Source organism: Paramormyrops kingsleyae, chromosome 18 (genome assembly GCF_048594095.1).
Source record: "Paramormyrops kingsleyae isolate MSU_618 chromosome 18, PKINGS_0.4, whole genome shotgun sequence".
NCBI classification, from domain to species: domain Eukaryota; kingdom Metazoa; phylum Chordata; class Actinopteri; order Osteoglossiformes; family Mormyridae; genus Paramormyrops; species Paramormyrops kingsleyae.
Window position 1 is genome coordinate 27351665 of NC_132814.1, and position 22853 is coordinate 27374517.

At 41.3% G+C, this 22853-nt stretch overlaps 1 protein-coding gene across 1 annotated transcript; it reads right to left on the reverse strand.

Annotated features, from left to right (window-relative positions):
• Positions 1–581: 581 nt before the first annotated feature.
• Positions 582–5473, reverse strand: LOC111835467 (SLIT and NTRK-like protein 2). The gene is made up of 2 exons (XM_023795821.2): positions 5012–5473; positions 582–4330 (listed from the first exon to the last, which is right to left on the reverse strand). Exon 2 carries the CDS (start codon positions 4302–4304, stop codon positions 2376–2378), a length of 1929 nt encoding a protein of 642 aa, XP_023651589.1. The 5' UTR covers positions 4305–4330; positions 5012–5473; the 3' UTR covers positions 582–2375.
• Positions 5474–22853: the final 17380 nt, after the last annotated feature.

A 22853-nucleotide genomic window follows, 5' to 3' on the forward strand; every position in this document is an offset into this window, starting at 1 on the left:
AATATTTTAACAAATACGAATAGCAAGGCAGTTTAGAGATTGGTTTAAAAATGCAGAAGTTCTGCTTGCTATTACTTCCTGGCCTGGCTGACAGTGTCAGTGCTGATAATAGTGCTCCTGTGTTTCCATGGACACCATTCAGTACGTTCCATTGATACGCCAACAGGAAATCGTGCAGTTCTGGGGCACTGCACAGTAAATGTCCCCTCTATAAGAAACACAAACACCAACTAAATCACTCAGAGCTGCAGTTTAATAAGGTCAGTATACTCAGAATTTGTGTGTGTATAATTTCTAAAGATATGATATGCATGACTGTAAAGCAATATAGATGAATCAGTACTTAAGTGTATTTTCAGACTCTTTTTAACATTTATTAATTGATTATTGAATAATCATTAATAATTATTGAATAACAGATAAATAAGAGTTCTATGACCAAATAATACATTTAAACAATAACACCATGCATATTTTGGTAAATTAGTTGTATTAGTTATATAAGTTAATTTGTATAAGTTAATTTATATAAAACATATAAATATTTGCACAACTATAATTTTTAATGATATATTTCACTTAAAAGTACACATATTCAGAGGAAAAGCAAATATGTAATAAATTCTGCTTCGAAGATATATATAAATAGCATTTATTTAAATACACAATCAGTGTTTGCCCAAAACTTAAAACCTTAATACTTACACTATAATATTGCGGCACATTGTTTTATATGGATCCATGAAGGGAAAAAAACATCAACAAGGTAAAATCAGATTTCCTTAAGAATTACAATGTCAAACTATGGCATGGTAAGTTTTATAAGGATCCACAGAAAAAAAAAGAAAATAAAAATAAAAACAGCAAATGTGTAGCAATCCAAAGCTGTCTCCTTATTGTTTATTGTTTTGCGAGCTTTGTCCACACACATTTTAACCACACCGATTCCAAGATTAAATACTACAATTTCTATAGGATTTTAGTATGTACACAATCATCCTTAAAGTACATTCAGTTTTAACAATGCATATTCGTAAAGATTCAGTTCCAGTATTTTGTGTGCAAAGATTAAGGTCTACCACTGTGCCTTGGAACATATTCCTTCAAGATTAAACAGAATTTACAAATCTCCGGTCTGGAAATAAAAATACTCCAGCGTTAAAGACACATATTGAAAAAAAAAACTTATTATTTATTATTATCATTTTTTTAAATTCACAATGCTGTTTGTAAATGGAAAATATACTGGCATTTAAAAGCTAATTCTACAAAATATAACAACAACGAGCTTCATCATGATCGTCATCATCATCATCCTCATGGTCGTCATCATCACTGTATGGTTGTCTGGGCAAATTAGATATAAACATAAGCACAATGACACTGATATGCCTTAGGAGAATTTGGATGAACCTATATCAGGGTATGAAAAGCATGGCTAATTAGCAGAATATAAAATAATAAATTAATTTGAACTCCCCCCCCCCCCAAATCCCAACCAATGTAAGCAGATTGCTTGATGGATAATTAGTGATATTTTGCGGCAAAGTATTACCAAAACGCAATATAATGAATGACTGAATGAGTGTTCTGTGAAATTAGCAGCTGCCACACTTAATTCAATAATAATAATAATAATAATAATAATACATATTATATCACTGTTCTACATTGACAGTGCAATCCAGCCAAACGCTGCCAAAACTATTAAAAACATAGCATAGTACCCATAGTCTTCCATTACTACACCATTCAAACGAGGCTTCACTCGCTTCATGAAATCCCGCCTGTAGTTAGATAAAAGCTAAACACATGAAAGCATTAAAACTTTGACTGACCTTCCTGCACTGTATATTAACTTGATAACATTCTAAGGTAAGTTTTATTCACGATGTTGTACTTTAAAAAGGCACCGGCTTATACTAAATGTCTAAGTATACTAATAATGCAGCCATTAATTCCATTTAACACAAAGACTAACTGCACTGCTCTCATGACATACAGCACATCAAAACAGGCGCACACACACTGCCATAAGCTACGTCAAGTCCTTAGGCACATCAAGGACGTAGGCCTATGTAAAGAGCGACAAATAAAATACAGTATTATTTCAATAACCTACACTGAAATGCTACGAAGTGCCGCGGAATTATTCCAGTCTCTCAGAGTTCTAAAATATAACTTTTGCAAGAGATAAAAATAACATGCTGCTGCTACCAAGCACTTTCATTTTTAACAGAGTGTAACTATCATTCTTAACAATCACTAATTTACAAAGCTCGAAAAGGAGCTTCTCCTTTGAGGAGTGAGGTACATTCAACAGTTCACAGTTAGAGAGAGCGAGCAATATTTATACTGCGATATAGGGGAAGTAATTACAAATGACTGGTAGTTGTGTATTTCTCCAAAACTTCGAGGTAGTCCGGTACCGTCCTACGTTTCCAGGTTTGCCGGTAGTGTTCGTTATTTGTTTGTTCTGTATATTTCCTTGTACAACTTGTGGACAACTTGTTCTTATTTAAACGGCCTTGCCCGTGGCTCTTATTTGGCTCGTATATGGGTGTAGAAAGTGCTTTCGGCAATGCGTAAAAAGTATACTTCATTTCCCCTGCAGCTGGAAGTTTGTGATCCCTTTCCACGAAATTCTGGTACAGTATCTCCGCATCTCCCGTCCCGTTGGATTGCTTCTTGATAAATCCGGCTGTGCTAATTGTATATGCAGGATTTATCGATTGCTCGTCCTTTTTATTATCCAGGTTTCTGAAGCTCACTTCTTTTATGTTTCTGTAGTAAGACAATTGATCGCCTTCTTTTTGCAGATAAATTGGGTTCTGACTCATTTGACCCACAGGTGCAGGAAGGTAATTATGAACGTGAGCATTGGATTTATCCGCAGTAGTTTCTGTGTTATACGAACGGTAGGGGACCTGGAAAACGTTCAAGTCAAAATTGTTAGCATTTGCTGGCAAATTGTCAACTCCTTTGCGTCTCTTAAGTATCAGTACGAATAACCCCGCACCAAAACAAATGGAAAGAATAAAGACGATTAGTAAACCTAGGATCAGAACAGACAATGGCACTTCTGGTTGCATATCATATATGCTGTCTGTAGTTACGCCCGCAGTGTAATCGGCCGACGAGCTTGTGATAACTTTGGGTGTCCTGGTCCCTATGTCATTTTCTTGGCAAATTTCATCATTTCGCAGTGCCCTAAGAAGCCTTCCCGCTTGCTTAGAAGGAGAGTCGCATGTGATTTCATTTACTACAACGCTGGTGCTGGACAATTCCATCCAGTTTTTAAGTGCTATAATATCACAGGTGCAATCCCATGGGTTTTCGAGAAGGTCGATCTGAATAAATGCGGAAAGCTGGTCCAATACACCTTTAACTGGTAAATGGGAAAAGTGGTTGTTTCTAAGGTTCAGCCGTGTCAGCATTGTCCCACCAAAAACATCATCGGGCAATGACTTCAACAAATTGTTGTTCAAGAATAGCAACTGTAGATTGTGTAAATAGTTGAACGTTTTCGGTAATATATCCTTTATAATATTATATTCCAAGTATAAATACTGTAAACTCTGAAGTCCCTCAAACAAAAATGGAGATAAGCTTTCAATGTAATTACCATTAAGATAAAGTCTGCGTAGGTTAGTTAAGTTTTTAAAGGCTCCGTTCTGAATAACCGCTATTCTGTTGTTCCCCAGGTGAAGAAGCTCCAGTGAACTGTATTCAGTAAGATCGGTGCTATAAATGGTCTGCAAGTAATTGGAAGTTAAAAGGAGTTTTTTTGGATAGGATGGTTTAGGCTGGATGTCTGATATATTGTGCAGTTTCCTTTCTTGGCAATTTATGCCTAACCCGCTGTCTGGTTTCTGCGGCGTGCAAGCGCATGCTTTGGGGCATACTATCGGCACAGGAGACCTTGTCTGATAAACCATTATGGGTCCAAATACTTGCATGTCCTTATTGGATTCTGTCATTCTATTAGTCGGTCGATTCTTTATTTTCGGAGGCCGGGACGCCTTTGGTGCCTTTGCCTGCGTGAAGCCCGTGAGTACAGTCGGGAATGGGTCTTGGTATTGGGAGTCCGTCGGAGGTTTCATTGCGCGCTGGCCAGAATCTCCGGAGTTTTTCCTGGGGCAAAAATCTTGCCTTATCAGCTGTGTAATGTCCTTCCCGTGAAGTCTAAAAGGTGTCTCGCACACGATGTCGCCCACAAAAACCGAAATGGTATCCAGCCAAGCTTTCAGCGGAATCAGATCGCATGTGCAGTTCCACGGGTTCTCCTCCAGCTGAATCTCCATAATACCTCCGATGTGCTCCAGGACACCTGTAAAGGGAAGTGACTTGAACCGGTTGCCTCTCAGATCCAAATGGGTAAGCAAAACAAAACGAAACACATTGGTCGGAAGAGAAGGCAGCAGGTTGTCATTAAGTATAAGTACTTTTAATTTATTCATTTTACTAAATGCGCCAGCTTCGATGTAATTAATGTAATTGTAATCTGCTTGTAAGTATTCAAGATTTTCTAAACCTGCGAAGGTTTCTTCTTTAATAATTTCCAAGTTGTTATTGTTGAGATGGAGTCTTTTCAAATATTTAAGACCAGTGAAAGCCCCGGGTTTTATCTCTTGTAAACCGTTGTTTCCCAAATGAAGGCTTGTTACATTGTTATAATTTGCAAACTCATTAGGGTTAAGTTTGGAGAAAGAGTTTCCATTAAGAAAGACTTGGCTGATTTTATTTTGCGGTGGCTGATATTGGCTAACTGTAGTAAATCCCTTTTTCTCACAGTTTATGTGTAGCACGTTTTCCCGTTCTTCGCAGAAGCAGCGACTCTTACAGATATCTTTAAAGCTTTTGCGGCTTTCCGTCACCGACAATAAACAAAATACAGTGAAAATACTAAGCAACAGAGCACCGCTAAGCATTTTTACGATGATACTGCTGAAAAGTTCCAACTTAAATGGTTTAAAAATAGTTAAAATTGCGCTCTCCGTTTTAGAAGCACCTGCAACATCCGAAGTAAGTCTCCATGTCTCACACGAATAGTATTTCTCCAGGTTAGGCTTTTTTCATATCCAGGATCCAAAAAGGGGTATGGCACTTGATTTTGGATTCCCTTCTTGTAAATCTTTTATTTGTTTATGGATATTTTGATAAAATCCCCAAAAATATGGATAATCGGAGCAAACGTCATCAGTGTTTCAGAAGGAGAGAATAAGCGGTAGCAGCACAGTTCGGACCGACCGGCGGAATGACTTTCAAAGTGTCCCTGCTCCCCTTGTTTTTCATGCTGGACTAAATTAGCCACAGAGATGTTCAGAGCATTTCCTGCATTTCTCACGGTAGGGCGAGAGGAACAGTACCCAGTAGGCAAAGTATTCGGATAGAATGTGTCAGCCTTAAATTGCAGTCCGCCGCAGAAGAGAGTTTAGTGTCTGCTTTGGGATTTTTTTGGTCGTGTCCACCCACAGTCCGGAATGAAGAGCGACGTCACTGGCAATGACAGGCATGTGCGACGTTGACGTAGCTTGCTGTAAAGTATAAGAAAAATTAAAATAAATAGTAAAAGAAAAATGTAAAGGAATTTCTGTTTTGTCTATGCATCTTTTTTCTTTTTTTAAAAGGTATTTTACACATACATACTGTACATGCATATAAAAAATAATATAATCCACAAAAAAAAAAAACAACAAAATACTGTACACAACAGTACACATTTTAAAATCTAATTTGTGCTTTTATTTAGAGTGCACTATACAGGATATAACAAATCCTGTAGGTATGTATAAGTATGGTTTAAACACATGCATTATATGGATAGATGTGCTGCAACACCTCATTCGCCACAACACAGAACACATCTCCTCTGCTCTAGAGTCCAGTGGCAGTGTGCTTTACACCACTCCATCCGGCGCTTGGTGATGTGAGGCTTGCATGCAGCTGCTCGGCCATGGAAGCCCATCCCATGAAGCTCTTTGAGCACAGTTGATGTGCTGGGGTTAATGCCAGAGGAAGTTTGGAACTCTGCAGTTATTGAGTCAACAGAGTGTTGGCGACTTTTATGCAATCGCACATATGTAAGTGTTGGCCACTTGATGCCTGCGTTTCTGTTGTTCCGGTAAAGGCTTCCACTAGCTGACCCTGGAATATCTAGCAGGGAAGCATTTTCATGAACTGACTTATTGCAAAGGTGGCATCCTATGACAGCACCATACTTTTATTAAGTGAGCTCTTCAGAATGACCCATTCTTTCACACATTTGTAAGCCTGACTGCAAGGTCAGGTGCTTCTTTTTATACACCTGTGGCAATGGGTCTGAATGAAACACCTGAATTCAATGAAAGGAAATTCAAGCCCATCACTTTGTGCTTGTGATGTTCCTGATTACACAAAGAAAATAACAATCAAATATATCAATAAAATTCCACCATGCTGTCTGTATCACAGCTCTCTGACTTGATGGTCCATACGTTTAGACCACATACCACCCCTCATGTGCCAGCTTTAATGCTGCTTAAGGCCACAGAATGAAACTCACTTCTTTAAGGAGCTCATGATGTCGTCCAATGAAAATCTTATGCACTGCAGGTGTTTGTATTATTTTTGAAAAGTTTTAAGTGAAAGGAATGTACACATTATGATCAAAATATACTGTTTGCTTTTTCATCTAAATCACTAGACTTTCAATATGTAACACATTAAAGTTGTATTAGTTACTTATCATCATGCTGAGGCTTAAAAATAATGAATGCAGTTTTTAAGGTCAGGGGTTTGTTTGACTTCATCTTCTGTTTTATTTTCATTTAGAAATCCCAGCACAGCAGGTAAGTTATTAAGGAACTGAATTTAAATAAATGATGCAGAGAAAAATCTTGTAGTAATAGACAGAATCAGGGTGTTTAAATTGCCTGAGGAAATCAACTGTAGTAGATAATTAATTATGAAAAGCCAACCTCTCATATCAGCCCTTCATCAATACAATACAGATATAAGAAATTCCAATTCCACAAAGATATTGCACTGTTTAACTGAAGAATATTGCGCATATGAATTGTACTTGACCTATTCTTAGAATTCTTAACTTTTAGAGCAGTATTAGATTATTTGTGAATAAGACTGAAGTGCAATTTTTCCCAATTCAGGACAAGTGTCATGCCCTGAGGGGTGTTGAATGTTCAATAGCAGGAAACAGCTCTCTGCCCCTCCTGCACTATAGAAGAGTGTGTGCTCATAAATCAGCCTTTGCAAAGTATTGTCTGCCAGATGCACCTTTCTGAGCAGTTCTCTTACCCCACCTTCTGTCTAGTCTGTGTTGTCTCAACTCTGCTTGTCTCTGCCCTGCTTGCTCCTGCCCTGCCTGTTCCTGCCCTGCCTGTTCCTGCCCCGCCTCCCTTGGTCTTGCCTGATCCCTTCCCTGCCTGCCCATCCTTTCTTGTGTTCCTGTTCCTGGTATCGTGTCTACTCTTCGCATGGATTCCCCTCAGCCTGAACGCTTCTGGACCACCTTCCTCGACTATGTTTCTGTCCTTGCATTTTGGATCTGGTTGTTTGGGCTTCCAAATAAAGCTATTGGTCTCTACTGAGGTCCCCTGTCTCTGTTCTTCCACCATGACAGAGTACTTTGCCAAAGTAAAGGTGAACCCCGCCGAGACCCAGCAGCTGCAAGATCAAGTAAACTAACATCGCACTGGATCATCTGCTGCTGCAGGGACAAACATCTCAGGCTGCCCTACCTGATTCCCTTCTCCGGTATTGGTGGTTCTTCCAAAGAAGTATGATGGCAATCCTGATTACTGTCGGTCATTTCTTATGCAGTGCATGCTTTATACAGATGAGCACCCCATTCGCATCCTTGAGGATGCGCTGCAGGTTCGCTTCATGAACTCGCTGCTGTCAGGAAGAGCATGAGAATGGGCCATAGCCCTTTGACCAGAAGACAGCCAGCTCCTCAACTCAGTAAAGGAGTTCCAGCGAGCCTTCCGGGAGGTCTTTGATCATTCTGCCGTGGGATGCAGTCTGAAGCACTGCCTCTGTCATCTCCGGCAGGGAACCAAGACCGCCATTGACTTCTCCTTGGAATTCTGAATGAGCGCTGCAGGTCTCTGATGACTGGTTGACTACTTAAAAGTCCTGTATTGCCAAGCCCTGAACCGGGATCTGCAGAACAAGCTCATCTCCTGTGGAGAAGCTCTCCCTGTCAATGAGTACACGAGGCTGTCGATCACAGAGGATAACAATGTCTGTGATCGTTGTTGCTAGTGCACTCAAGCAGAAGTGCATGCCGCTACCTACACCACTTCTGTGGAGAATTCGGAGCCCATACAGCTCGGCTGTGCCCCCCTCATCTGAGGCGATATCAAAATTATTTCTCTCTCTATTCTGAGGAGCCTCGGGACGTAATTCAGGATTGTCCGGTGCACCCCCAGCATCACAAAGATGGTAGGCCAGTCTGGTCTCCAAATAATACACACCCAAGTTACCTTACCTGTGCTAATCAGCTGTGGGGGAGAAAAGAGCTATGTTAAAGCTCTTCTGAACCCAGGGGCTTTGGGTAATTTTATCGATCACTCCCTTGCAAGCCATTTAGCTCTCCCGCTGGAGGAACTGCTGACCCTGTTAGCCATACATGACAATGAGATAGCAAGCCCCAGGAATCTGGGAAAATTATGCACCGCACCGCTCTGCTGACTCGGCAAGTGGGACTGTGCCATAGGGAACAAATGCAGCTGCCCGAGATCCCATTATTTTAGGACACCATTGGCTGCGTGACCATAACCCACATGAGGATTGGGGATCACGGGAGTTGTTGTCATGATCTCTTTTGTGTTTATCCAGGTGTTTGTCCTTACCTCTTCCAATGAGACCCTGAGCCGGAGGAACGCTCGGCAATTCCCGCTGAATACCGCGATTACTTGAACGTGTTTAGTAAGGCACAATCGTTCCAACTGCCTCTTCATTGGGCATCTGATTGCTCCATTGATCTCCTGGAGGGAGCACCTTTATCCAAAGCCTGACTATTTTCCCTTTCTCTGCCTAAGGAGGAAGAGACGAATGACTTCATCACCGTCGGGCTATGATAAGTTATTATTTGCTCATCCACATCTCCAGTCACATCTGGGTTTTTCCCAGAAGGATGGCCTATTGCGACTGTGTGTTGATTACTGGGCCTTAAACGCCATCACAATGAATTGGAGGGAGCCCCTCGCATATCTCATCGAGCACAAGCGCGGATATTGACAGAGGTTCTATGCAGCCTTTGTTGATTCTCATAAAGTGTTCAACTCAGTTGATCGAGTTGCCCTGTGGGACATCCTGAGACTTTGTGGGGTCCGCTCGAATTGGTTGGACGTCATGGCCAGCCTGTACACTGGTACTCTGAGTGCTGTGCAGAGTGATTCTGGGGTTCGCCAGGGGTGTGTTCATGTTCCTACCCTGTTCAATACTTGTATGGACTGGGTGTTGGGTAAGGTCAATGGATCCAGCGGCTGGGGGCATCCGTTGGTGAAGAAAGATTTACTGATCTTGACTTTGCTGACGATGCTGTGATCTTAGGGGAGGCTCTGATCGGGGCTCTCAAGAGACTGAGCGAGGAGTCTGAGTGTCTGGGATTGCAGGAGTCCTGGATGTGGTGAGCAGCACAGGAGCACCGCAAGGAACTGTGCTGTCTCCGCTCCTCTTCAACCTGTACACCTCAGACTTCTGCTACAACTCTGAATTGAGTCACATTCAGAAATTTGCGGACGGCACGGCCATCATGGGGTGTATTAGGGACGACCAGGAAGGGGAATACAGGAGTCTGGTGAGGAACTTTGTTATCTGGTGCCACACAAAGCACCTGCAGCTCAACACCTCAAAAACCAAGGAACTAGTTATAGATTTTGGGAGGTCCAGACCAAGTCCATGACCAGTTCAGATCAGGGGAGAGGAGGTGGAGGTGGTGCACAACTACAAGTACCTTGGGCTGTGGTTGAACAATAAACTGGACTGGACATACAAGACACAGCACCTGTACCAAAAGGGCCAAAGCAGGCTGTACTTCCTGAGTAGGCTGCGGTCCATTAACATCTGCAGGAAGCTCCTGTGGATGTTTTACCAGTCTGTGGTGGCCAGTGTCCTTTTCTTCAGTGTGGTGTGTTGGGGGAGCGGCACAGCAAAAAAGGGACTCATCCAGGCTGGAGAAACTGATCAGGAGGGCTGGCTCTGTTGTCGGCATGAAGCTGGACTCCTTGGCCACAGTGGCAGAGGAAAGAACTCTGAACAAAGTGCTGGCCATTATGGATAATGTCAGGCAGCCTCTGCACACTATCATTAACAACCAGAGGAGTACGCTCAGTGACAGCATGCTACTCCTCACATCCAGAACTGACACTGTCATTAACAACCAGAGGAGTACGCTCAGTGACAGCATGCTACTCCTCACATCCAGAACTGACACTGTCATTAACAACCAGAGGAGTACGCTCAGTGACAGCATGCTACTCCTCACATCCAGAACTGACACTGTCATTAACAACCAGAGGAGTACGCTCAGTGACAGCATGCTACTCCTCACATCCAGAACTGACACTGTCATTAACAACCAGAGGAGTACGCTCAGTGACAGCATGCTACTCCTCACATCCAGAACTGACACTGTCATTAACAACCAGAGGAGTACGCTCAGTGACAGCATGCTACTCCTCACATCCAGAACTGACACTGTCATTAACAACCAGAGGAGTACGCTCAATGACAGCATGCTACTCCTCACATCCAGAACTGACACTGTCATTAACAACCAGAGGAGTACGCTCAGTGACAGCATGCTACTCCTCACATCCAGAACTGACACTGTCATTAACAACCAGAGGAGTACGCTCAGTGACAGCATGCTACTCCTCACATCCAGAACTGACACTGTCATTAACAACCAGAGGAGTACGCTCAGTGACAGCATGCTACTCCTCACATCCAGAACTGACACTGTCATTAACAACCAGAGGAGTACGCTCAGTGACAGCATGCTACTCCTCACATCCAGAACTGACACTGTCATTAACAACCAGAGGAGTACGCTCAGTGACAGCATGCTACTCCTCACATCCAGAACTGACACTGTCATTAACAACCAGAGGAGTACGCTCAGTGACAGCATGCTACTCCTCACATCCAGAACTGACACTGTCATTAACAACCAGAGGAGTACGCTCAATGACAGCATGCTACTCCTCACATCCAGAACTGACACTGTCATTAACAACCAGAGGAGTACGCTCAGTGACAGCATGCTACTCCTCACATCCAGAACTGACACTGTCATTAACAACCAGAGGAGTACGCTCAGTGACAGCATGCTACTCCTCACATCCAGAAATGACAGACTTAGGAATTCTTTTGTCCCATACGCCATCAAACTCTTCAACTACTCATTGGAGGGCAGGGGGGGGGGAGCAGGAGGGGGGACAGAAGGACATTTAATTGACAATAGACCAATTAACCCGTGCAATAATTATTTATTAGTACCATCATCCCACCGCTATTTATTACTTCTCCCTATACCTTTATCTTTGATTTCATAATAGTACTATGTGTAACTGTATGTTGTTTGTATGTTGTGTGGTGCTATGTTGTTACTAGAAACTGAATTTCTCGGAGGAACTAATTATTAATAAAGTTTCTTTCCTTCTTTCTTTCTTTCTTTCTTTCAATCATAGGGATCGAAAATAGAAAAGAATAGAAAATTATTTGTTAGCGGCAGATCTCCTTATAACACCATATTCCTGCTTGTTAAGTTAACTATACTTATTGCCTGGGCACACCTTCTTTTTAGGGTATGTTTGGTGGGCGTGGCAGCACTGATGAGGGGAGAATACATGTAACTAAAAAGTGTGTAACGTTTTAAGCATTTTTATGACTTAAGTGCCTGATGGGACAATAGATCCCAATGTGCTTACAGTTTACAGTCGGTGGTTCAAAACGAACGGTAGAGTAGAGAAGGTGAGATGATATCATAAACTAATGTCAGTGGATATTCCACGACAGCCTGTTAAATAAATAACTTAAATTGCTTTAGTTAATTAATGCACCTAATCAACACATTAGCATATTCAATTTTCCATAAAATAATAACCAATTTTGTTTAGCAAATCTGAGGCAAATAGCTGTGTAGGGGAGATATAATTAGTACTGAACACAGATATTAGTGGCCACATGGAGTAATCAAGGATAGTAGGCACACTATTTTTTTCATGCCAACACATGGCTGCATGCTCAGCTGCCAGTCTAGGATTCCTCCAGCTGGCCTGAGTGGCCTCCAGTTTTAAAGGGGGAAAAAGTCACACCATTTTCTAAGCAAGTTTTTGCTCATGGGAGTTTTAACACCATAAAAATGTTCTGAGGGCAGAATGAAAAATGACTGGTGCAGAAAAATAACCAATCAGATTGTAAAGGAGGTGGGTCCAAGCAACTAGAGGAGCCAGGATCAGCCATTCGGATGTCTTGGTCCTACCATCTCTAGTTTCTTGGATTTCTGGTAAGAGATATTGCTGTTGAATTTTTCAAATGTATTTTTTGGCACTTTAACCACCATAGGAAGTATGTCACACACTCCCATTATATTTGAGAGAAGCCTGACATTTCTAACAAGCCTACATCTCCAAAATTAGGCAACTCCCATCAGAATGACCTAGATAAATAGATACCACTAAAGCCCCTCTCAGACATATCTTTCCTACAGTAGTTTTATGGTGAACTGCCTTTTTAAGCCAATCTTAACTGAGAATGGATAATGGTGTTAGCACATTGATTTTCAGTGACTATGTATATGCACACCTTCAATTGTAGCCAAAGGATTTTCTTTGCCTTATATCGGCAATCTACACATAGTTCTGAACAGGTGCAAGGTCGTTCCCTTAGACATAACATTCATAATTGAAGGCTTCCATGTAAGAATACTGATTTGCCTTGTGTACATAAAAAGATAGTGGTTTCTTGCTTGTATTTCAGAACAAATGTTAAAATAATTCTTGTGACTGACTCTAAAATAAAACTTAATATTCTGCCAATTAATATGAAATTTAACATCAATGCATCTCTTGCATTAAAAGTCCATTAAAAAATCTCCCTCTCTCACCATTTCTTTGTTATGCACCTCTCAGAGTTAAATATCACAGAGTTATATTCACAGAGTTAATTTGAGTGAAAATTTCATACACACATAACATACTGTTTTTACGTAACAGTGTTTGTGTTAGCATTCTGTTAGTATCTTGAGTACAAGGTGAACTTGGAATTTATTCTATTCATAGCCTCACTAAAGCAATTTAAAACTGAGGTAGAGAAAAAAAACAGCACATCCTGTAGCCCTGGATGAATCTGTGTCTCCCACCATTGCTCTGAGCCCAGCTAACAATTTTTCATTCTACAAATGTTTAATGAATGTAATGGTTAAGGTATAGAAACTAGGCCTAATGAATTGTAATAGAAATACAATTTCTATCTATCTATCTATCTATCTATCTATCTATCTATCTATCTATCTATCTATCTATCTATCTATCTATCTATATCTGTCAGTCAGTCTGCCTACTTCATGTTCACTATTTTTCCAAATGAATAGTTATATCAAATGTTGTTCTTCCATTGCAGAAAGTTATGTGAACAAAAACAACGGTATTCAGGAAACCACAAACGTTCCAAATAAAAATCTTGATTCATAATTTATATACTATCTAAATATTAATTTACTAATTTACTATGTACTTTTTTGTTTCTTTGTTTAATAGTTTTTCTTTTGCATAACACCATGGAGAAAACATACAGGATTCACCGTTAAGGCAATCCTCTGGCTACAAAATGAAAGAGAATATCTGAAAATAAGTTAAATTCAAAACAAAAGAAAATTATTTTTATCTACCAATGCAGACTGCATCAAAGTGTGCAGCAGTAAGCAAAGAGCAGAAAACAATGAATCTGTGGTATATTTGAAGGCTTTTGAATGCTGTGCACTTCATCAGTTTTGTATGCTATCAGTGGTTTGTTTGTTGGACTCCTGGCTGCCACTTGTCATTCCGCAGGCTTTGAGAGCAGAGACAGAATGCAGTCAGGGCAGCCAACTGCTCAAGGAAAGACAGGAAAATCGTGCCAAAGCAGAAACGACCAATACTTTGTACTGCAAGGAAGCTCGATCCCAATATAGAAGGCCATCTTTGTGCTAAGTATTTACATCTATGTTTTACACACACACACACACACACACACACACACACACACACACAGGTAACTGTATATATCCATTCTTAGTGCATAGAGGAAGGCCCCACGATAGTAGACTGAGAGAGCAGAAGAGGTGTGATGGAAGGATGTGAGGCAGAACAAACAGATATTCCCTGCTTGTGTATTTTGGTATTTATGCTTTCTAAATGTTTACTTAAAGTTATGCTAGATACAGGAAATAAGTCTTTCTTTTGTCTGTCTATTATCTAATCCATTTTCTTTAGTAGTTTTCTCAGTTATTTTACAGTCTTTGGATACAGTGAATCGTCGTGCATTTCTGGACAATATTAAAAAATCTTAAAATACATATAACCGTATTTTCATAGAAACATATTTTTACTAGAAATGGCAGAAGGATAATTAAGCCTTGAAACCAGATTCTTTATTAATGCTTTATTGATATGTCTGTTTACTGGACATTGTCATTTAATGGCTTTGCAGTCACTAAATTTGTGCTAGACATAGCGAATGCTATTCATTTTTTTTTTTAAATCCTCCTGCGATCTTGGTAAGTTACATCAGCCTGTAAACTCTAGCAGGACTTTGCACCCTTTTGTAAAGTCTTAAAAATGTTCACAAATAGATTTTTTTTCCTAAGATAAACTTGACTTTACCTATACATTCTTAATTAAGAATTATACATTATCAATATAGACTAAGAATTACATTGCTCAGAAACTATGGGTGATGAAATTCTGAGTGCATTTCTGAAATCAGCATAAAAAAGTAGATTAAAACACCCCGTAGCTGTTCTGTGACAAAACCTTTGTTTACCAGTTTATTTACACCCCACAAGCTCAGCGGTTCCCTTGATGCCTGGGTGTCTGGAACAGAAGGAGGTGTGCAGGCACTGTATCAGATGTGGGGGCACAGTGTGGGGGCACATACACTTCGGTATGGGGTGTTCAGGGGGGAGCAGCAGGGGCAACGAAACGGATAGGAGGGAGTCACATGACATGGGTCTGCTGCCTCGGTCAAACTGCTACGAGAAGGCATCTGCTTAGGGATGTTCCTCACTTTGTCTGAACGTAACTGTGAATAGAAACCTCACAAAGAACACAGCCCAGCGAGCGTGGGGGGGATTCAGGTGTTTAGTGTTGTGGACATATTACAAAATGCACCAGAAATGGATATTTGGGTTTCTCAAGCTCTCAACGCTTCCATTCCTCTAGGGCTAATTTAATGGCCAGGAGTTTGTGATTACTCACATCGCAACAAAACATCAAAGTATTTTTAAGAACGAGTTACTAAGAAAAAAACAATGAGGTATGGTTAAACTGGTTTCATCAAAGCCATTGAGTCTGCTGAAATCGGGAAAACACCTCCATAGGCTGATGGCCAAAACAGAGGAGCAACTATCCTCAGACCTGCAGACCTTCTGCACCAGGACATGCCCAAAGACAGACCTTCTGAACCTGGACATGACCAAAGACAGACCTTCTAAACCTGGACATGCCCAAAGACAGACCTTCTGCACCTGGACATAACCAAAGACAGACCTTCTGAACCTGGACATACCCAAAGACAGACCTTCTAAACCTGGACATGCCCAAAGACAGACCTTCTGAACCTGGACATGCCCAAAGACAGACCTTCTGAACCTGGACATGACTAAAGACAGACCTTCTGAACCTGGACATGCCCAAAGACAGACCTTCTGAACCTGGACATGCCCAAAGACAGACATTCTGAACCTGGACATGCCCAAAGACAGGCCTTCTGAACCTGGACATGCCCAAAGACAGACCTTCTGAACCTGGACATGACCAAAGACAGACCTTCTGTACCTGGACAAGCCCAAAGACAGACCTTCTGCACCTGGACATGACCAAAGACAGACCTTCTGAACCTGGACATGCCCAAAGACAGACCTTCTGCACCTGGACATAACCAAAGCAGACCTTCTGAACCTGGACATGCCCAAAGACAGACCTTCTGAACCCGGACATGCCCAAAGACAGACCTTCTGAACCTGGACATGCCTAAAGACAGACCTTCTGAACCTGGACATGCCCAAAGACAGACCTTCTGAACCTGGACATGCCCAAAGACAGACATTCTGAACCTGGACATGCCCAAAGACAGGCCTTCTGAACCTGGACATGCCCAAAGACCTCTTCTTTTATACAGTAGCTGATTGTTAATTGCTTATGCCTCCACATTACATCATATGAATGCTTCATCAAGTGAATTGTACCAGTATAACTGTACATGTGACAAATAAACTCTTCTATCTTGAATATACATGATAAAAATATGAAAAAGACCATCAAATAATAATGGCTAAAGACTTTTTGCTTGGATCTTTCTGCATAAGTAACGCAAACCCTTGTGTACTCCTTTAAATATATAATACTCCTAATTAACCATTTTGTTACCACTTTTGTAAAAAAGCCTTTTTAGAAGAAAAAATACAAACATGTGCAGAGGATAAATACACATAAAATTGAGAAAAATCCTGTTCCTGAATGTGGATACATGTAAAGTTAATTAATACAAACAAAATTCAATGCTAAAAGTCTTCCTTGCTATATAGTATTAAACTTGAGATAAAATGAAAGTTGTCCAGATGGCCAGCAAATGAACTTGCACTTTCTGGACTTATGTATAGACTGGTTCATCCCGTTCAGCTTCCTGTCTCCTTGTGCTAACATACACATACATATGGCGGACTGATCTTAAATGAGGGAGGCGGCTCGTACCTCATATACCTGTGACCAGATGGTCTGGCAGGCAGGCGAATCAGTGACCAGTAAGAAACACTCAGTCCCCCACAGCCCCCAGCCGCTGATTCTACACGACAGACTCACCTGTTCATGGCTGTCAGAGGCCCGACGGATTCAGGCGGCAATAAGAAGCAGCCAAAATCTCACAGTTTAATAAAATAAGGTCAGTTAATCGATGGCAGTTTTGTGTCTCTATCCACCACTGTAAGGTCAATGATAAACCGTCTCAGAGTCTAATCCCACTTGGGCTCATAGTTGCAGTTTTTTCCTAATTGACGATGGTATCTTCATTCACCGTCCCAATTCTCCTACTGCAAGCATAAAACTACAAAATTATGTTTATTTTATTGCTTTTTTTATTAATAATATTTCATATGACCTTCATGTTGGTGATTGGGTATGAGAAGACAATCGGCTGCAACCTTTCACCTCTACAGGACCTGTACGAGTCCAGGGCTCTGAAAAGAGCAGGAAGGATTATGGCCGATTCCTCTCACCCTGGTCACAAACTCCTTCGGACTCTTCCCTCTGGCAGAAGGTTGCGGTCCATTGGGACCAAAACATCACGGCATAAGAACAGTTTCTTTCCCACCGCGGCCCGCCTCATCAATAAGGCCAGGAACACTCACTCAAATCCCATTTCCCCATCCTAACACAAGTATGTTACATATGTATATATTCCACCCTGAACATACCCCATGTACATTTTATTTATATTATATATTTATATGCTGATATATCTACCTCCACATCTCTGGCACCAACCACCAAAGCAAATTCCTTGTATGTGTGAACGTACTTGGCAATAAACCCGATTCTGATTCTGATTCTGATTCTGAGAAAAGTTAATATTCTATCATTGTTACAATGGATACACCAGAAATGTAACTACAGACATCAGGCTACAGGAAAGCCTCGTACCCTACACCGCAGCCTATACCCCAGAAATGTAACTACAGCCGTCAGGCTACGGTGTAGCCACGTATCCTACGCCGCAGCCTATACCCCAGAAATGTAACTACAGCCGTCAGGCTACGGTGTAGCCACGTATCCTACACCGCAGCCTATACCCCAGAAATGTAACTACAGCCGTCAGGCTACAGTGTAGCCACGTATCCTACGCCGCAGCCTATACCCCAGAAATGTAACTACAGCCGTCAGGCTACGGTGTAGCCACGTATCCTACGCCGCAGCCTATACCCCAGAAATGTAACTACAGCCGTCAGGCTACGGTGTAGCCACGTATCCTACGCCGCAGCCTATACCCCAGAAATGTAACTACAGCCGTCAGGCTACGGTGTAGCCACGTATCCTACGCCGCAGCCTATACCCCAGAAATGTAACTACAGCCGTCAGGCTACGGTGTAGCCACGTATCCTACGCCGCAGCCTATACCCCAGAAATGTAACTACAGCCGTCAGGCTACGGTGTAGCCACGTATCCTACGCCGCAGCCTATACCCCAGAAATGTAACTACAGCCGTCAGGCTACGGTGTAGCCACGTATCCTACGCCGCAGCCTATACCCCAGAAATGTAACTACAGCCGTCAGGCTACGGTGTAGCCACGTATCCTACGCCGCAGCCTATACCCCAGAAATGTAACTACAGCCGTCAGGCTACGGTGTAGCCACGTATCCTACGCCGCAGCCTATACCCCAGAAATGTAACTACAGCCGTCAGGCTACGGTGTAGCCACGTATCCTACGCCGCAGCCTATACCCCAGAAATGTAACTACAGCCGTCAGGCTACGGTGTAGCCACGTATCCTACGCCGCAGCCTATACCCCAGAAATGTAACTACAGCCGTCAGGCTACGGTGTAGCCACGTATCCTACGCCGCAGCCTATACCCCAGAAATGTAACTACAGCCGTCAGGCTACGGTGTAGCCACGTATCCTACGCCGCAGCCTATACCCCAGAAATGTAACTACAGCCGTCAGGCTACGGTGTAGCCACGTATCCTACGCCGCAGCCTATACCCCAGAAATGTAACTACAGCCGTCAGGCTACGGTGTAGCCACGTATCCTACGCCGCAGCCTATACCCCAGAAATGTAACTACAGCCGTCAGGCTACGGTGTAGCCACGTATCCTACGCCGCAGCCTATACCCCAGAAATGTAACTACAGCCGTCAGGCTACGGTGTAGCCACGTATCCTACGCCGCAGCCTATACCCCAGAAATGTAACTACAGCCGTCAGGCTACGGTGTAGCCACGTATCCTACGCCGCAGCCTATACCCCAGAAATATAATTACAGCCGTCATGCAAAGGCGCAGACACCTGACACTGCAGCTACAGGCATCAGGCTACAGCAGGCTGCAGTGTGTGCAATCGTGGCTACGTCGCTGGCGACGGTGTAGATCTGGGGTGGGGAACCTAATCCATGGAGAGCCGGTGTAGGTTTCTGTGATGACCTCTCACTCAAAATGACAGACAAGGAAGGCAACAAAACACCATCAGGACGCTCCCTTGATTTCACACAACAGATGCCATCAAAGGAAACATTCTGCCTATAATTCTACTCTCAGGATGTTAACAAGAATATTTTGGAGGTTGTTAAATATGTTGATAAGGAGAATTCGGTTTTCCCGCAGTATTGTGAGGGATGTGTCCCAATGTCCATGCCAAAATATACGACTTTGTGAATATCCTGTGTGTTTTAGTCTGGGCCCTGCAACATTATCCATTCAAAGTGTCTCTACCTTATGCCCTAGGAGTCGTAGGATAGGTCCCAGGTTTGCCAGGATTCTCTATTGGAAGAGATCTTCTAGAAGAAGGATGAAGGTGAAGTAAACCTGCATCATGCAATGCAAAATAATATAAATGTTTCGTTTTCTTGTACCTCTGTTTCATGCAGGCTGTTTTGTAGCAATTTAAAATGACAATGGAATGTGAATGTAACAAAATAATCAATGTAATGTAACAAAACAAAACAAAACGTTCATTGCTAGTTTTTCAAGGAATGACAACTTTCATTATTGATTGAGGCGTGTGAAGCTCCACATGAGTACATGACAGTTTATGGTAACTCTCAGTAACTCTTTACTTTGTTTGATGTTAACGTGTAACTCTAAAAATATCCATCCAGCGGTCCTTCTTCCAAAACTGGAAAAATGAAGAACGAGCAAACATTCAAACAATTAGCAAACTTAAAACAGATACCCTGACTATTATATCCTCTAATTGTGTGCAGCTAGATTTTGATATTAGTTTTAAAGCCATTCATTCCGTTGCATTGAGGCCAAATTCTGTTTCTTAAACAAATATCCTGAATTGCATAGTTCAACTTAGTTGTAATACATTTTTTATGACATTTTCCCTAAATAAATTGAAGAATAATGAAATTCCACAAAAAGGGAAAAGGGAGAACACAAAGCGCATACATTTGATTAAACTAGTGAATAAAACAAACTGCTTGCATATAAAAAAAATTTTACAGGTATGAAACACAGCTGCATCATGCATAATACAACTTTATCATACTAGCTACTGTCCATGTTCATATTTGCATTGCAAAAGTCTTTGGTTTTCACCCCAACCCCAGCACAGGCCTTTGCAATAATCATGCTGCCATGACAACTACATTGAGTGTTTGTGGTTGAAGGATCATTATCTTGTAACAGATCCTCCATCTGGAAGTCAGGGTGCCAAATTCATTCTCCACCACATTTCAGGGCCCTGACAACTGGTAGTTAAAGACTTGTTGATCCCTGGGATTATTGTGCCCCAGATCTGCCTTCATTAGTTGGGTCTTTGGGGAGATGCCGGAATTCCTAAATATGGAGTGCAGAACTTTACCCACATGCTCTGCTCTAGGAATCCAGAACTGGGTTTTTCACAATGGCTCTGTTATACTATTCAAAAATGGGACTTTACATACAAAACTGGTCAAAGCTTAATGGTGAATGACTATATTCAATTTCAGCTGAAACTGCAATTCCTGAATATGGAACATCCAGGTATCAGACAGGGACAACGGCCTGCTCTTGCAAGATAATAAGGTTTTAGAGTACAGGGTGGGTTTGCAAGGTAGTGGGAGGAAAAGATTCAGAGCAATATCAATGAAATGAGCATATATCATGTGGTCACCCATGGTCTATGTGTGACTGAGGGTGATCAAGGAGAAGCAGTTGGTCCACAGTCTCATCAATAATCTGACTGTTCAGGAGGGCAAACAGGCAAGATTCCATCATGGTATTCCAGTAAGGCCAGTTGATTCATGTTTGAGAAATCAAAGCCTTGACTGCTGTATGCTGAATTCGCCATTGTATTTGGGAGAGAATTTGACCTGCCCTTGAACATCATAAAAATAGACAGTTTGAACAGAGCAGCTCACACAAAAATCCAACAAACCCATACTCCATCTTTGCATATTTTCCACCCACTCCCCTTAAAATCTCTTAACATATAGGACCCTTTACAGCAGTACACACAGCAAAGGTAGCCTTTGCTATTTTATAATATACGTTACTATGAAATAACCTGGAGACAGTCCACATGAAAGCATAACATAGTCCAGCCCGCAGTCTGCTGATGCCAGGATTTATCTTACACTCAGCACATTTAAATATAGGACAGAATGAATGCAGTTTCACTCTAGAATTAAAGGCAGAGTGTATGTTTAATTTCCAAACAGAACCTGTAGGTAGATCATTCTGAAGAAACAATATATTTATGCGAAAGGATCAGAAGGATGTTAACAACTGACCATAGGGGTGCAAAGATGATCAAAGTAGTATTTTATATTCTACTCTAATTTGACAGGCAGTCAGTGTAATCGGGAAAGTGCAGGTCTATCATAATAATATTTATGCTCCAGGAAAGCTTGGACCTGGAGCTTATAAGCCACCAGGAAACAATACTATATAATTATTGAATAAATTAGCATTTTTATATTACTCATTTATACAGTAGCATGAATTGTTTGACTATATATATTCCTCAGATTGAAAAAAAGCAATTCGTTTCTCTCATGTCATCCATTTCCTAGTGTCCTTTCTGCACATTCAAAATGTACAGAGTTTTTTGAAGACACATAACCTTTTGTTTTGTTAAAACATGAGTAGTAAGCGTCATCATAATTGAAAATTGTGGAAAATTGTGCTAGGTCAAGCATTAATGTCTGGTAAACAGCTTACTGAATTACAATATTCACAATCCTGGTAAGACAGCATTATGATCCATGGCATGGAAAATCAGTGGCACAAAAAGCAGTTTCCCAGAGTCTGGGAAGCACAACATATACGGTGGTTTTTATTTGTTTATCGGAGGGAAGATGTTTGTTGACCTCCAGCTATTGATACTGTTTTTCCATGTTTTTTTCCTATAGGTTATATGTGTTCATGCTTAGGAATATATATTAAGTCTGTTAGACTTTTCACTCTATTTGTAATCATTTTCACTGTAGTAACATGTGTGCCAAAAATAAAATTAGATTTCACCATGACTCAGTTACAGTCTAATTGTAAGACAGTGGTCTGAGAGAACATGATTATGCAGAAAGAGAAAAACATGCTAAACAGCAATGCATTTTAAGACAAGATATATCATGTATTATAAAGTGAGAGATTTGCAAAAAGATTTGAAAATAATCCTATAATTATCATCATAGCAGATGTAATAACTGAGGGGGTAAATGAAAAGGGACAGAAAAATTTAAATCCATTTTTTGGTACTTAATCACCTCTAGCACAAGTTATGTTGTTTATATGCAGAAATAGTGAACAAAGAGCAGTTTTTTTTCTTCTATTAGGTAAAGAAACACATTGCATACAGTATAGGCAAAAGTGCATTGATATCAGCTTATCCAGCATCTCAGTCCGCAATCAAATGTATGAAACATGATGTTGGTTCACCCTTTGATTAT